Consider the following 15,786-nt stretch of genomic DNA (forward strand, 5'->3'; position numbering starts at 1 on the left):
TTTCAAAAAGACAAACACCTCTGACTGAATTTTAAAAGAAAATGAAAAACAACCCGTGTCAATTTTATGTCAGGTGTTCAATTGATGATCAATTTTCCACTGCTTCATCCACTGTGGTGGGTCGGGGGGAGCTGGAGCCTATCCCAGCTGACTGAGTGCTGAGGTGGAGGTAAAACTCCAGGTGCGACTCCAGTACACCACAGAGCTGCACAGAGATGTAGACACACCTATTATGGTGAAATGTCTATGATATAACCTTTGTCATCATGAGCATTCAAAACAAATTTAATGGAGTTTTGAATTAGCAAAATTCCCCTGAAATATTATTCCAGAAATTAATATTCTAACAGCTGACCTGAACCAGCTGTAAAAGAAAGCATAAATGAATGGATTTAGCATTGAATTTGACAGTGCAAGCCACGCAAGTGTTTCAATCACAGCAATTGGTGTCACATCATGGGTTAATGGCTGAAAAACAATGCAAAGAAAGTAAGGAGTCCAACATAAGATAAATACTCCCATTACTATAGCCAGAGTTTTGGTGGCCTTTCTCTCCGTTTTACTCGCAGTTATTCTCGACTTTTTTCCTTGACATGTTGTGTTCTGACAGATTCTAATCTGGATGCTGTTTGCCTGCCTTTTTGCAACTATGATATTTTCAGGTAAATACTAAGCATTATAATGACAGGAATATAAAATGAGAAAATACATGGCAAAATGGTTGATATTAGTGCATCAATTATAAAACTTTGTTCACATTTCCCTTGATTACATCCTGAAAACATGACACCAATACTAATTAGAGCAGAAAATCCCCAGCTCACAATGATCATAGACACAATGACTTGATTAGTAATTTTACTTTTATAAGTGAGAGGCTGACATATGGCGTAATATCTGTCCACAGAAATACAGCACAAATGTAAAATAGACGCCTGGCTCAGTGTTATATCAAAGCTTCCACGTATTTTACAAAATAAATCTTCATGGTAGACACATGAGGTGAGAGTGAATGCCATGCTGAGAGGAAAATCTAACACACCCACAAGCAGGTCAGCTACAGCAAGAGACAGGATAAGGTAGTTAGAAGGAATATGGAGCTGTTTGAAATAAGTGATGGAGATTATCACAAGAAGATTTCCACAAATTGTGACAACAGACAACAATCCAAGAAAAAAATAGAATAATACACATATTATGGAAGGGTCCTTTGTAAATCCATGAAATGTATTTTCTAATTCATAGCAGGGATGCATATTATTAACAGCATAAGACTTGTTAATTGTCCGTTTTGGTTCCATGTTATATGATTCTTGAAAATCTATATTGCAGAATTATTCAATTAACAATGATTTTAAACAATATTTTGTTGATACTTAAATTTTATAATCACATGTACAAGACTGAAGTCAATTACAGTTTATAAAACAATAATATATCAGTGAGTATGTGTGTCATTAATCTTCCTGCCAGTATGCAGAACATTTAGACTTGGATTTAAGTAATCAGTCCAACCTAATTATTATAATTATTTCCAAGGTCTTAGCCAATCAGGTGAGATATACAACATTATGTGTCCCTGGGTTACAGTACATTGTGTGCACGCTTGAGTTTGCTGTATCTTTTCAAAATAACTTCAACTTCATCAAATTGCGCCGATTTACAGTCAGGTCCAGCCATAAGAAAATATTGCTTTATTTATGTAAACTTTAAATAATACGCACTCTTGGTTCAATAGGCTATGTGCAATAATTTCCACATATTTCACTAAACATTGAACAGTCCGACTTGACTTGAAGCAAATTTGTTTTTTTTGGCCCTCTGCGTATTTGACTTTGACATCCTGCCCTATATAATTCAATGTAAGAAAGACAGGAGGTCTACCTCAAGCGAACCACCTAACCTAACTTTCTTATTAAAAGGTCCAACCTCATTTCTTCATGTCATCTTGATACCAATATTGGAGAGTGGCAGATGAAATAACTATATAGTGAGTCACATTATCTGTTCAGCAATATATCTCAATGTCCCCGAAATCAAATGACATATATGATTTTTTCAAATATAATTTCTGGCATTCTTGTAATTGATACCATAATTTCAAAAACATAGCAATTATGAATAAAATGCTCAGGACTCAAAATTTTGAGCATTGAGATTTTATAAAATATTCCTATTTTATAAAAAACTCAATTACAATTATGATATTTAGCACAAGCACATTACTTCAAAACTTTGATGTGACAACATTTTGTCTTTCCAAGAGAAAAAAACAGGACAGAGCAAAAATTTTTATGAGTACTTTATTTCACTTGTACTTTTGAGTACAGTTAAACACAGTTGCAGTTAAACAAAAGTACTTATATGGTGTACATATGTAGATTGACTTATTGTGCTAATTTAAGAAAAAAATAACCTTTAATTCAAAGAAAATCCCTCATACAGAGAGTTGAGTTTGCCTTTAAAAGAGTACAGAGTAGAGTAGAGTAGAGTATAACTTTATTGATCCCTTAAGGAGGTTCCGTCAGGGAAATTAACATCTCCGTCACACACAGCACAGTGAGTACACAAAACAGAAAAAGCACACAGAAAGCACCAGCACATAGAAAGTAGTACCAAGATCAAAAAGAAAGAGTAATAAATAACCCATCAAGAATATATCAATAAAAAATCATAAATAGGCATAGAAATAAATAAAAAATAAACAGGCCTAAAATTACTATCACAGATACTAAAAATTACTTTCATAGAGGTGTTGGGGGATACTGCAAAAAAAATAAAGCAAATATGTGGACAGTACACTGTGGTCAGTCTATAAACTACTAAAATAGACATGTCTACGTTATGTTAACCTTTATGATTCTTAACAGTCAACACAGTCAAAGAAGTTGTGAATTAGAAAAATCTCCCTGAAGTATTTTTCCAGAAATTATTATTCCAAACGCTGACCTGAACCAGCTGTAAAAGAAAGCATAAATAAATGGATTAAGCATTGAATTTGATTAAATGTTTCGATCACAGATACTGGTGTGATATCGTTGGTTAATGGCAGAAAAACAAAGCAAAGTAAAAAGGAGTCCAACATAGGAGGAACACTCCCATAACTATAGCTAGATTTTTGGTGGCCTTCCTCTCCATTTTACTCACAGTTATTCTAGACAAATGGATACTTTTCTTCTCAAAAACACATTTTGTTAGATATATGCTTAGTCTTCATTTCAAAAGAGAATACATCTTTCTCTACATGTGTGTGCGTGCGTCCCTGCATGCGTGTGTGTGTGCATATGTTCATACATGTGCCTGTGTGTTAAAACTGGTTGTGAGTGTGGTTCTTGATGTTTAATAAACATTTGGGGTGCCATAGATTAATATTAGTGAAGCAGTTCTTTACTGATACAACCAGGAAGTAGCGAACTTGTTTTCCTGCTCCGAGAACATTGCAGGCAAAATTCCTGACTCAGCTGTTTTGAGTCAAAAAGGTGAAACCAAATAACCACTCCACAAGTGTATGGCTCTACACAGTAAAGCCAATTCATCAGGACAGGACTCACATTTCAACGTACCCCCTGACCAGCACTTGTTCTATGTCAGTATGAATAACATTTATTGTAAACTGTTTAAACAGTGCAAAAACATGCTTTTGCATCACACATTTTTGTAACTGGTTCAACAACAACAAATTTGAAAGAAAAAAAATCAAATATAATATAATACATATACACAATAACACACAACGATTTGCTGCTAAAGTACTATAGGTTGGTTAAATAAAAATCTTTTTAAAAATTGTTTCACAAAAACGTTCCTTCTCCAGATTATTATTTGTTTTGTTTTTTCCAATGTGATCCAATAAATCATTGACTTGAAATTTGAAAATTACAAACAGCATGTGTATGCATCATTTTTGTTGATGTGTTTATGAAAAAAAAATATAGCGAAATGCTAAGGGTATTTTAGATTTTATGTTTCAGTACAATCCAAAAAAGTCAAAACAATTTAGAATTAACAAAATCTCCTTGAAGTATTTTTCCAGAAATTATTATTCTGAAAGCTGACCTGAACCAGCTGTAAAAAAAAGCATAAATAAATGGATTAAGCATTGAATTTGACAGTGCAAGCCAATAAAATGTTTCAAGCACGACAACTGGTGTCACATCATAGGTTAAAGGCTGAAAAAAAATGCAAAGAAAGAAAGGTGTCCAGCATAAGAAAAACACCCCCATAACTATAGCCAGAGTTTTAGTGGCCTTCCTCTCCATTTTACTCACAGTTATTCTGGACTTTTTGTCCTGACATGCTGTAGTCTGAATGCTATTTGCCTGTCTTTTAGCAACTAAGAAAACCTTAAGGTAGATACTAAGCATTATAATGACAGGAATATAAAAACAGAAAATAGTGCTTACAATCGATGCTAATAATACATCAAGTAAACAACCATCTTCACAATTTATTTTATTAAAGTCTACTTTTGCTATGCCAATTCCTATCACAATTGAAATTGTCCAGATCATAAGGATCATAATCCCAATGGAACGATCGTTTACTTTACTTTTATAAGTGAGAGGTTGACATATCACATAATATCTGTCAATAGAAATACAGCACAAATGTAAAATAGAAGCCTGACTCAATGTTGTATCCACACCACCACGAACTTTACAAAACAAATCTTCATGGTACCAACAGGAGGTTAGAGTGAATGCCATGCTGAAAGGAAAAACTAACATCCCCACAAGCAGGTCAGCTACAGCAAGAGACAAGATAAGGTAGTTAGTAGAGGTGCGGAGCTGTTTGAAATAAACAATGGAGATTATTACAAGTAGATTCCCACATGTTATGACAACAGCCAACAAACCAAGGAAAAAATACAATAAAGCACACATTATGGAAATTTCCTTTATAAATACTGGTACATAAGATATTCTATCAAATTCATAGCAGGGATGCATGTGATCAACAGTGTAAGACCCATTGACAGTCGCTTTTAGATCCATGGTCCTTGATTCTTGCAATCTAGTTTTCCAGAACAAATTACATTGACCAATTACATTGACAGTCTTATGTAAGTAATAAAATGTATTAATCAGTATCTACATTATATCCACTACATTAATGCTCAAAGACAGTCAAATCACATCAGTCACCATAGTGACATACCGAAGTTAATGTGTGTCCACATTCACTCTGTCAGCATGCAGAACCTTTGGACTTGAGATTGAAATAATAGACTCCTCATATTTATACTGATTACAAAGGTCTTCCGTCCAATCAGATGGGACACTCTGTTTCCTTGTGGTATGATAGATAGATAGATAGATAGATAGATAGATAGATAGATAGATAGATAGATAGATAGATAGATAGATAGATAGATAGATAGATAGATAGATAGATAGATAGATAGATAGATAGATAGATAGATAGATAGATAGATAGATAGATAGATAGAATTGTACATATCCACTGCTCAGGCATTACATAAAGAATAAGTACTGGATAAACACCAGGAGAAAAAGAAACACATCACAGGACATACCACAAGACATACACTACACTAACAGACACATGCAGTATTAACAGGACTTATATAACTAAACTATAAATAAAATATAAACAGTATAAAATTAAATTAAAACATAAACATTATAAAATAAAAATCGTGTGATTTTGTGTGCGCGCGCGTGTGTGTGTGTTTGTGTGTGTGTGTGTGTGTGTGTGTGTGTGTGTGTGTGTGTGCGAGCGCAGGTTTGTGTGTGTGTGTATGCGTGTGTGTATGCGTGCATATGTTCATACGTGTGCCTGTGTCTTAAAATTTCCTGGAGTGTGGTTATTAATGTTTAATAAACATTTGGGATGCCGTGGAGATTTCCAGATCATAACTGTATTCTGTCAAAGTAATCTGTGAGCAACACATTCATAAGTTAAAACAAAAAAGACAAAAATAGCAACAAACATGTGCAGTACACAGGAGTCCATGAAATGTACTGGAAAATAAAAATGTCCATATTGTACTAATATCCATGATTCTTAGTAATTTACACAGGTCAAAGAAGTTGTATATTAGAAAAATCCCCTTGAAAGATTTTTACAGAAATTAATACTCTAAAAGCTGACCTGAATTGGCTGTAAAAGAAAGCATAAATAAATGGATTTAGCATTGAATTTACCATTGCAAGACAATTGAATATTTCAACCACAGAAATTGGTGTTACATCGTAAGTTAATGGCTGAAAAATGATGCAAAGAAAGAAAGGTGTCCAACATAAGAGAAACACTCCCAAAACTATAGCAAGAGTTTTGGTGGCCTTTCTCTCCATTTTACTCACAGTTATTCTGGACTTTGTGCTCTGACAGATTGTCTCCTGAATGCTGTTTGCCTGTCTTTTAGCAATAAAGAATATCTTCAAGTAGATACTAAGCATAAGAATGACAGGGATATAAAATAAAAAAATAGATCCCACAGTTGTTGACAATAATGCATCTAGTAAACAGCCTTCATCACAATTTGTTTTGTTAAAACCTGCATTTATGGTAGAAATTCCAATCAAAGCAGGAATTCCCCAGCTCACAAAAACCATGATCCCAATAACACGATCATTTATTTTACTTTTATAAAGAAGGGGATGACATACGGCATAGTATCTGTCAACAGAAACACAGCACAAATGGAAAATAGAAGCCTGGCACAGTGCTACATCAAAAATGCTACGAACTTTACAAAACAAATCTTCATGGTACCAACAGGAGGTTACAGTAAATGCCATGCCGAGAGGAAAATCTAACACCCCCACAAGCAGGTCAGCTACAGCAAGAGACAAGATAAGGTAGTTAGTAGAGGTGTGGAGCTGTTTAAAATAAATAATAGAGATTATTACAAGAAGATTTCCACATGTTGTCACGACAGCCAATAAGCCAAGGAAAACATTCAATAAAACACACATTATGGTGGTTTTCCTAGTTAACACATAAGATTTTTGATCTATTTCATAGCAGGGATGTATGTCATTAACAGTGTAAGAGCTGTTGACAGTCAATCTGGGGTCCATGGTCCTTGATTCACACAGTTCAGTTTTCCAGTATCAAGCAATTACATTCACAACATTTTGTACGTAGTGAATTACATTAATCGGTATGTGCATTATAACCGCAACATCAGTGCTCAAAGATTAAAAGTTAAGCAGCATTAGACTCAAAGTTAAATTTCTTACCATCACGACATTTCACAGTTAATGTGTGGCCATATTTACTCTGCCAGCGTGCAGAACCTTTTGATTTGAGATTTAAATAATGAGTTCCTCCTCATTTAAATAATTATTACAAAGGTCTTCTGTCCAATCAGATGGGATAGATTACAATTCATTTTTATATTATATGACGTGTGTGTGTGTGCGTGTGTGTGTGTGTGTGTGTGTGTGTGTGTGTGTGTGTGTGTGTGTGTGTGTGTGTGTGTGTGTGTGTGTGTGTGTGTGTTTATATCTTCTTTATGCGCTTAATCATAAATTGGAGTTAATTTATTAGTTTATAGCACACATTTAGGAAAAGATTTTAGGTCTGTCCACTCAAGTTGCAGTCGAAAAGAACTTCTAAACTTTTACTGTGTTTTTTTGTTGTTGTTTTTTTACACTTTTTTAACATGATATAACTGTTTAAGTTTCTGCACTATGCATGGAAGTACTTTCTCAGTCAGTTGAACGTCACTCGTGGCCCATTGTGTAAACACGAAATGGCGGATCGAACTGAGACCGGACAGTAAACATCGAGGATTTTTGAAGAATGTCACATGCCTGCACAGAATCCTGACTTCAGCCTGAAAGTACACCTATTGGATTAATTTGAGCAGCGACTCTGGTCAGATCTTTACATCCAATATCAGTTTTTTATCTCACAAATGCCCGTCTGGAAGAATTATAGAAAAAGTCCAATAAACATACTTCTAAATCTTGTGGAAAGCCTTCCTAGAAGAGTTGAAGAATTTATAACTTTAAAAGGTAGACCGACATCATGTTAAATCTTTTGCATTAAGAATGGAATGACACTGAAGTTCATATGTGTGTGAAGGTGGTGAGCTCTGGAGAGTGACCCACTCTCTCACAAAAGTTTTCATGGGTGCATTTAACATCTTTTGGCAGAAATTCAGTAATCAGACACTTTGAAGCTTGGATTTTCAGCTGTTGTACATTTATTGTGGGTTAAACAAAGAGACAACATATAGTTCTGTATCAGAAATATAGGCTAGAGAAATCAACATCTCATGATGGACTGCTTTACTAAACATGAGATTTCCAATTACAGTATTTTCTGCACTATAAGGGGCACCTAAAAGCCTTTAATTTTTTCAAAAACCAACAGTGCCTTACAATCCAGTGTGCATTATTTATGAAATAGGCCATTCATTGAAGGTGCATCTTATAATCACATGCACCTTGTAATCCAGTGAGCCTTTTATATGAAAAAGGTTTAAAATAGGCCACTCATTGAAGGTGCGCCTTATAGTCCGGTGCGCCTTATAATGCGGAAAATACTGTACATTTTTTCTTCCAATGTGATCAGTTATAAATATCTTGGTACATTAGAAATGAAAAGAAACAGTATATAATATAATACATATATATATATAGATATAATATCAGTTAATATATTTACAGTACATAGTAGGCAGTCTACAGTTCATATACAGTACAGTACACAAACACATAGGAATACCTATGTTATATTCACCTTTATAATTGTAATCAAGTAACACAAGAGAGTTGTGAATTAGAAAAATCCCCCCTGAATATTTCTCCAGAAATTATTTTTCTAAAAGCTGACCTAAACTAACTGTAAAAGAAAGCATAAATACATGGATTCAACATTGAATTTTACAGTGCAAGCCAGTTAAGACTTTCAACCACAGAAATTGGTGTCATGTCATAGGTTAATGGCTGAAAAATGATGCAAAGATAGAAAGGTGTCAAACATAGCAGAAATACTCCCATAACTATAGCTAGAGTTTTGGTGGCCTTCCTCTCCATTTTACTTACATGTATTCTGTAATTTGTGTGCTGAAGGATTTTGTTGTGAATGCTGTTTGCTTGCCTTTTAGCAATAAAAAAAATGGTAAGTATTAGTATAGTATTAGTATTCAGTATATTTAAGTATATTTACCTTAGTATTCAGGTAAATACTAAGTCTTATGCTGACAGGAATATAGAAAGTCAAGATCAATCCCACAGTGGTCAAAATTAATGCATTAAGGTAACAATCATCTTCACAATGCTTTGGTTAAAACCTGCAAAACTTGTACCAAGTCCAATAAGAGCTGCAATTCCCCAGCCCATCAGGATCATGAATCTAATCACACAATCATTCATTTTAGTTTTAGAAGTAAGAAGCTGACATATGGCAAAATATCTGTCAATAGATATACAGCACAAATGCAAAATTGAAGACTGACTCACTGTTACATCTAAGGTCAGACGTACTTTACAAAATAATCCTTCATGGTAGCAACAGGAGGTTACAGTGAATGCCATGCTGAAAGGAAAAAGTATCACACCCACAAGAAGGTCAGCTACAGCAAGAGATAGGATAAGGTAGTTAGTAGAGGTGTGAAGCTGTTTGAAATAAATGATGGAGATTATTACAAGAAGGTTTCCACATATTGTGACAACAGACAATAAACTTAGAAAAATATAGAAAAATACATATAATATGGAAGGGTTCCAGTTAAATATATAATGTATTTTATCTAATTCATAGCAGGGATGGATGTCATTTACAGTATAAGACTTGTTGGCAGTCCCTTTTATCTCCACACTCCTTGATCCCTGCAAATCAGTTTACCAACAAAGATCAATTCACATTTTGTATATTATGTATATTACAGTATAACTACAGCATTAATGCTCAAAGACAAACAGTTAAATCACATCAGACTCCAGTTAATAAATTTTTCATACCATCTTGACCTATCGGTCTCAATGTGTGTTCATACTAATTCTGCCGGGGTACAGAACATTAGGACTACAAACATATATAATCATTCCATCTCATAATTCAATATATTGCAAATGACTCTCGTTTCCATGTGATGGGACAAGTATGTATGCATGTGTGTGTGTGTGTGTGTGTGTGTGTGTGTGTGTGTGTGTGTGTGCGTGTGTGCGTGCGTGCGCACGTGGGTGTGTGTGTGGTCCTTTTTTCTGTGTGCATGTCTCTCTGTGTGAGTGAGTGTGTGTTCCTTTTTTCATCTTTACTTGTTTGACAGCAAAATAACATCATTGTTATCCTATGTCTCATCACTCCATCTTAATTTATACACACACACACACACACACACACACACACACACACACAGACGTTTATGTGCACATATAAACACAGTCAATATTAATGTCAAAGAAGTTTTGAATTAGAAAAATCCCCCTGAAGTATTTTTCCAGAAATTATTATTCTAAAAGCTGATCTAAACCAGCTGTAAAAGAAAGCATAAATAAATGGATTGAGCATTGAATTGAACAGTGTGAGCCAGTTCAGTGTTTCAATCACAGGAATTGGTGTTATATCAGAGATTAATGGCTGAAAAATGATGCAAACAAAGTAAGGAGTCCAACATAGGAGAAACACTCCCATAACTATAGCCAGAGTTTTGGTGGCCTTCCTCTCCATTTTACTCACAGTTATTCCCGAATTTCGATTCTGACAGATTGTGTTCTGGATGCTGTTTGCCTGTCTTTTAGCAACAAGTAAAATTTTCAGGTAAATACTAAGCATTGTAATGACGGGTATATAAAAAGAGAAAATACATGGCAGTATAGTTGAAATTAGTGCATCAATAAGAAAACTTTGTTCACACTGTCCTTGAATACAACCTGAAAACATGACACCAAGGCAAATCAATGCAGCTGTTCCCCAGCTCATGAGGATCATAAACCCAATGATTTGGTTAGTAATTTTACTTTTATAAGTGAGAGGTTGACATATGGCGTAATATCTGTCAATAGAAATACAGCACAAGTTCAAAATAGAAGCTGTGCTCAGCACTATGTCGAAGCTAGTCCGTATTTTACAAAATAATCCTTCATGGTACAAACAGGCAGTTACAGTAAATGCCATGCTGAGAGGAAAAACTAACACCCCCACAAGCAAGTCAGCTACAGCAAGAGACAGGATAAGGTAGTTAGTAGAGGTGTGGAGCTGTTTGAAATAAATGATGGAGATTATTACAAGTAGATTTCCACATATTGTGACAACAGACAACAAGCCGAGAAAAACATATAACACTACACATCTAATGGAAGGATTCTTTGAAAATACATAATATGTTTTGTCTAATTCGTAGCAGGGATGCATGTCATTAACAGTGTGTGACCTGTTAACAGTCACTCTTGTTTCCATGCTCCTTGACTCCTGCAATTCGGTTTTCTAATTACATTAACTTTCTTTCACCTTTCAGTACAGCAATACTAAAATCTGCATGTCCAGTAAAACGACAACATTTATGATTAATGACAATATGTTAAACAAATAGCTCTCAATTAATTAAATTTTACACCACAATAGCAAATTATTGACAGTGTCCCATTTTTACTATACCAGTGTGCAGAACCTGACCAGACTTGTGATTTAAGAATTCAGTCCAACCTAATTAACATATTTAATGGTAAAGTTTCTTACCCAATGAAATGGGTTACACAACATTTATGCTCCCATGTGGTATAGTACATTGAGCTTGTGTGTGTGTGTGTGTGTGTGTGTGTGTGTGTGTGTGTGTGTGTGTGTGTGTGTGTGTGTTTGTGTGTGCGTGTGTCTGTGTCTGTGTGTGCGTGTGTATGTGTATGTGTGTGTGTGTGTGTGTGTGTGTGTCTGCACAGGGCATGTGATTTATCACTGCTATAGTGTTGGAGTAGAAACAGCAGTGTAGAAAGTGTTTTCAGTTTGGTGCATGTTGCTTTTGCCTGTTGTCATCTACAAGCATGCATGCCTTGCTGCCAGTCACCCCCTGTTCCAGCTCTGGGCAAATAGCAAAGACCTCAATGGCAGACCAGGCGGATGGGGGCAGTCAAGACATGCCACAACGGTTGAGAAGTCCAATGAAGAAAGCAACAGAGGGCAACCTCCAGTTGTTGTGGACCCCTCTCTGCCAAGGATCATGTGGTGGCTGCAGGCACATCAGTCTCCCCACATTAAAAGATGTCACACACAGTCATTTTTCTGAAAGGGAACCCATCCCACTTCACACCCCGGATATAATTAACTTTCATCATAAATATTATGATGTTACAGAGGAATAAAGCTGATGAGCCATACAATGAAGTTATGGGAAAGAGTGGCTGAAGCAAAACTAAGGGCAGAAGTGAGCATTTGTGAGCAGCAGTAAGGTTTCTTGCCAAAAAAGAGTACTACATATGCAGGATTTGCTTCGAGGAAGGCCAGAGGGAGCTGGCTAAATAGTGCTCCGACTGGGGACTCCATTGTTCTCCTTGGAGACTTCAACATTCACGTCGGCAATGACAGTGAGACCTGAAAAGGGGTGATTGGGATGAACATCCTCCCTGATCTGAACACGAGTGGTGTTCTATTATTGGACTTCTGTGCTAGTCACAGTTTGTCCGTAACGAACACCTTTTTCAACCACAGCGATGTCCTTAAGTGCATATGGCACCAGGACACCCTAGGCTGGAGGTCGATGATCGACTTTGTGTTATCATCAGATCTCTGACCGCGTGTGTTGGACACTCGGGTGAAGAGAGGAGCAGAGCTGTCAACCAATCACCACCTGGTGTTGAGCTGGATCCGCTGGCAGAGCAGGGGGCGGGCAGGCCCAAGCATTGCTTTGAAAGTCTGTTGGGAACATCTGGGAAAACCCTCTGTCAGTGAGGTCTTCAACTCCCACCTCTGGGAGAGCTTCTCTCAGATCACGCAAGAGGCTGGGGATATTGAGTTAGAGTGGACCATGTTCTCTACCTCCATTGTCAAAGCGGCTGCTCGGAGCTGTGATCGCAAGGTCTCTGGTGCCTGACACAGCGGTAACCCCCGTACCCGGTGATGAACACTCGAAGTAAGGGATGCCGTCAAGCTGAAGACGGGGTCCTATCAAATCTTTTTGAATTGTGGGACAGGCACAAGCAGGCCAGGCATACTGCAGCTTCAGTAGTCGCGGAGGCAAAAACTGGGAGGAGTTCGGGGAGGCTATGGAGGAGGACTATCAGTTAGCCTCAAAGAAATTCTGGCAAACCATTCGGCATCTCAGGACGGGAAAGCGGTGCCCAGCCAACACTGTTTAAAGAGAGACAGCTGCTGACCCCGACTGAGAATATTGCCGGGCGGTGGAAAGAATACTTTGAAGATCTCCTCAATCCCGCTAGCATGTCTTACACAGAGGAAGCAGAGGCTGAGGTCTCAGAGGTGGACTCGTTCATCACCCAAGCTGAAGTCACCGAGGTGGTTGCCAAACTCCTTGGTGGCAAAGCACTGGGGATGGATGAGATTCGCCCTGAGTACCTCAAGTCTTTGCATGTGCAGGGACTCTCATGCTTGACACGTCTCTGTAACACTGCATGGCAGTCAGGGACAGTACCTTTGGATTGGCAGACCTTGGCGGTGGTCCCTCTTTTCAAAAAGGGGGACCAGAAGGTGTGTTCCAACTATAGGGGAGCACACTCCTCAGCCTCCCGGGGAAAGTCTATTCCAGGGTACTGTAGAGGAGGATTAGACCGACAGTCAAACCACCCCATTCCAAACGGAAACCATAGCTGGACAGACTGTTGGTGCTAGCCAGATAGTTTTACTCAGAATTTGTTGCCGTTTTCTGTGTCGTTCCTGCTGTTTGGACTTTCTGCTCAAAAACATGAAAATTGTTGGAACAGTTATGACACTTTAAAATTATGTTAACTGGGAAGTCCATGTATAGTTATATCTTCTCCTAACATTGCAGATACCTTACACTATATTGTTCCCGTGATTCCTTCTCGCAGATGCACCGCGTTGGTTGGGCACCATGATCGGTTGGCCGCTTGATTGACAGGTAGTGGGTGGAGTTAAAAAGCATGACACTGTGAGGTTTTCAAGTGAGCTTATTCAAGTTTTCTTTTTTTAATTTAATTTTATATACTGGTTTGATCCCCGAAAGGGACATTAAGACAGCACACTCTAGTTAGTGATTCAAATGCATGCATACACACAGTACATATTAGTGTGTACAGGCCCCTGTAGCACACATACACAAGCATGCAAGGGGAGGTAGAGTGGTGGGCAGCTCCTTCTTGGTGCGCCCCAAATGAGCAATTTGTAAAGGGGGCGGTGCCTTGCTCAAGGGCACCTCGGCAGTGCTCCAGAGGTGAGCTGACACCTCCCACTGTCAGCTCGACTCTGGGTGTTTTTTGGGTGGGAGAGGGAATTGAACCGCTGATCTTTGAATCATAGGATGACCCGCTCTACCGAGCGTTCTACCACTGAGCCACTGCCGCCCCCAAGCCGGGCTAAATGCACAGCGTTTCAGCAGGAAGGGTGTCCATTGTGACAAGTTGGAAGGTTGGGAAATTTAGTGTCTTGTGTGTTTTTACCTATCGCACCAATTTATTTTTAAATATTTTTAATGATAATCCAAATTATATACGAATAATGTCCAAGCAGTCGAAATGACTGCCTATGGTAGTTCTAGGTAGTAATAGATGAAACATGTAATATTTTGTGCATGCCACATTTATTGGCTTTCTTGTAATTGATACCATATTTGCATATAGGTTGAATAAATTGAGGAATAAATTGCTCATAATTTTGATTTTTATACTTCATTTATTGATATTTTATACAAACACAATGAAATTATGTTATTTAGTATGCATACATTAATTTTCCACTTTGATGTGACAAAAGTGTTGTGACATACTTTTTCCAAGTATGGAGAAGGCCACTGTAGAGCAAATATCATGAATGTGACACAGGGAATACAGAACTTAAATGCACCTATGGAAGATGGTTGGAAATCCAAAAGACAGGTTTATTAACAGGCAGATGTCGGTACACAAGTAGGCAGTCAAAACCAGGCAGAGGTGTCCAAAACGTGAGGCAAAAGGCAAAGTAAAAAAAAACGAAAGACAAAACTACGACAGAAAACGCTAATACGTGAGCAAAGGCACGTATGCTGCCTCAGGTTAAATCCACATGATCTGCAGCCCTAATTTCTAATTTCTAAAATTAGAAAAGGATGAGACACTGTGGCAACCCTTTACAGGACAATTGAAAAGGAAGTCTGAAGGCTGAAGGATATGTAGATTGGGAAAAAAATCTCTCAAACAGTTGAATTTTTTTCTTTAGATATTATCAGAGAGGTGTTAAGGGATGATTCCTATTTTTCTTTGTGGGCAGTAAAATATTAGTCACAACACTGCTGATACTTCTTCTACATTAACTAAATGTTCTGCCAACATTCGTATCATTGTTTCTTGTTGCATCATATGTACAGTAGATGGATGTTACCCTGTTACCCTCACATTTCACTTACTTACTTACTTCCCTTAAGTTATTGCTTTGTAGGTGTATTGTTTGGTTACAGAATTTGAAACAGTCAACTTTTAAATTTGGTGGTTCTCGCCTGCTGACAAACTAATTAATAGGTGAATTTATAACTTTCTTAATGGAAGTAATCACACACATTGAAGCTGGGAAATTGTAGGCATTTACTGTGGGGTAAAGATGACAAGACAATATCTGGTGCTCTAGAACTGGATTCTCTGCTTCTGTGATGAAGGCTGATGAATTTGTTGTTACCAAAAAGCATGGTTTACATACATACAATTTCCA

General features: G+C 37.2%; 3 protein-coding genes and 2 pseudogenes across 3 annotated transcripts; all 5 read right to left on the reverse strand.

Annotated features, from left to right (window-relative positions):
• Positions 1-285: 285 nt before the first annotated feature.
• LOC137613655 (trace amine-associated receptor 1-like) lies at positions 286-1,301 on the reverse strand (annotated as a pseudogene).
• A 2,685-nt stretch (positions 1,302-3,986) lies between these two features.
• LOC137613648 (trace amine-associated receptor 1-like) lies at positions 3,987-4,994 on the reverse strand. The gene has a single exon (XM_068343027.1). The coding sequence runs from the start codon at positions 4,992-4,994 to the stop codon at positions 3,987-3,989; it is 1,008 nt and encodes a 335-aa protein (XP_068199128.1).
• Positions 4,995-6,044: 1,050 nt separating this feature from the next.
• LOC137613723 (trace amine-associated receptor 1-like) lies at positions 6,045-7,046 on the reverse strand. The gene has a single exon (XM_068343133.1). It carries the CDS (start codon positions 7,044-7,046, stop codon positions 6,045-6,047), a length of 1,002 nt encoding a protein of 333 aa, XP_068199234.1.
• A 1,686-nt stretch (positions 7,047-8,732) lies between these two features.
• Positions 8,733-10,000, reverse strand: LOC137613846 (trace amine-associated receptor 1-like; annotated as a pseudogene).
• Positions 10,001-10,377: 377 nt separating this feature from the next.
• Positions 10,378-11,379, reverse strand: LOC137613638 (trace amine-associated receptor 1-like). Its single transcript, XM_068343013.1, has one exon. The coding sequence runs from the start codon at positions 11,377-11,379 to the stop codon at positions 10,378-10,380; it is 1,002 nt and encodes a 333-aa protein (XP_068199114.1).
• Between the last annotated feature and the right edge of the window lie 4,407 nt (positions 11,380-15,786).

Source organism: Antennarius striatus, chromosome 19, assembly GCF_040054535.1.
Source record: "Antennarius striatus isolate MH-2024 chromosome 19, ASM4005453v1, whole genome shotgun sequence".
Taxonomy (NCBI): Eukaryota; Metazoa; Chordata; class Actinopteri; order Lophiiformes; family Antennariidae; genus Antennarius; species Antennarius striatus.

Excerpts from the sequence above, each read along its gene's own strand:
- LOC137613648 (XM_068343027.1), bottom strand. The coding sequence starts at position 4,994 with ATGGATCTAAAAGCGACTGTCAATGGGTCTTACACTGTTGATCACATG.
- LOC137613723 (XM_068343133.1), bottom strand. The coding sequence starts at position 7,046 with ATGGACCCCAGATTGACTGTCAACAGCTCTTACACTGTTAATGACATA.
- LOC137613638 (XM_068343013.1), bottom strand. The coding sequence starts at position 11,379 with ATGGAAACAAGAGTGACTGTTAACAGGTCACACACTGTTAATGACATG.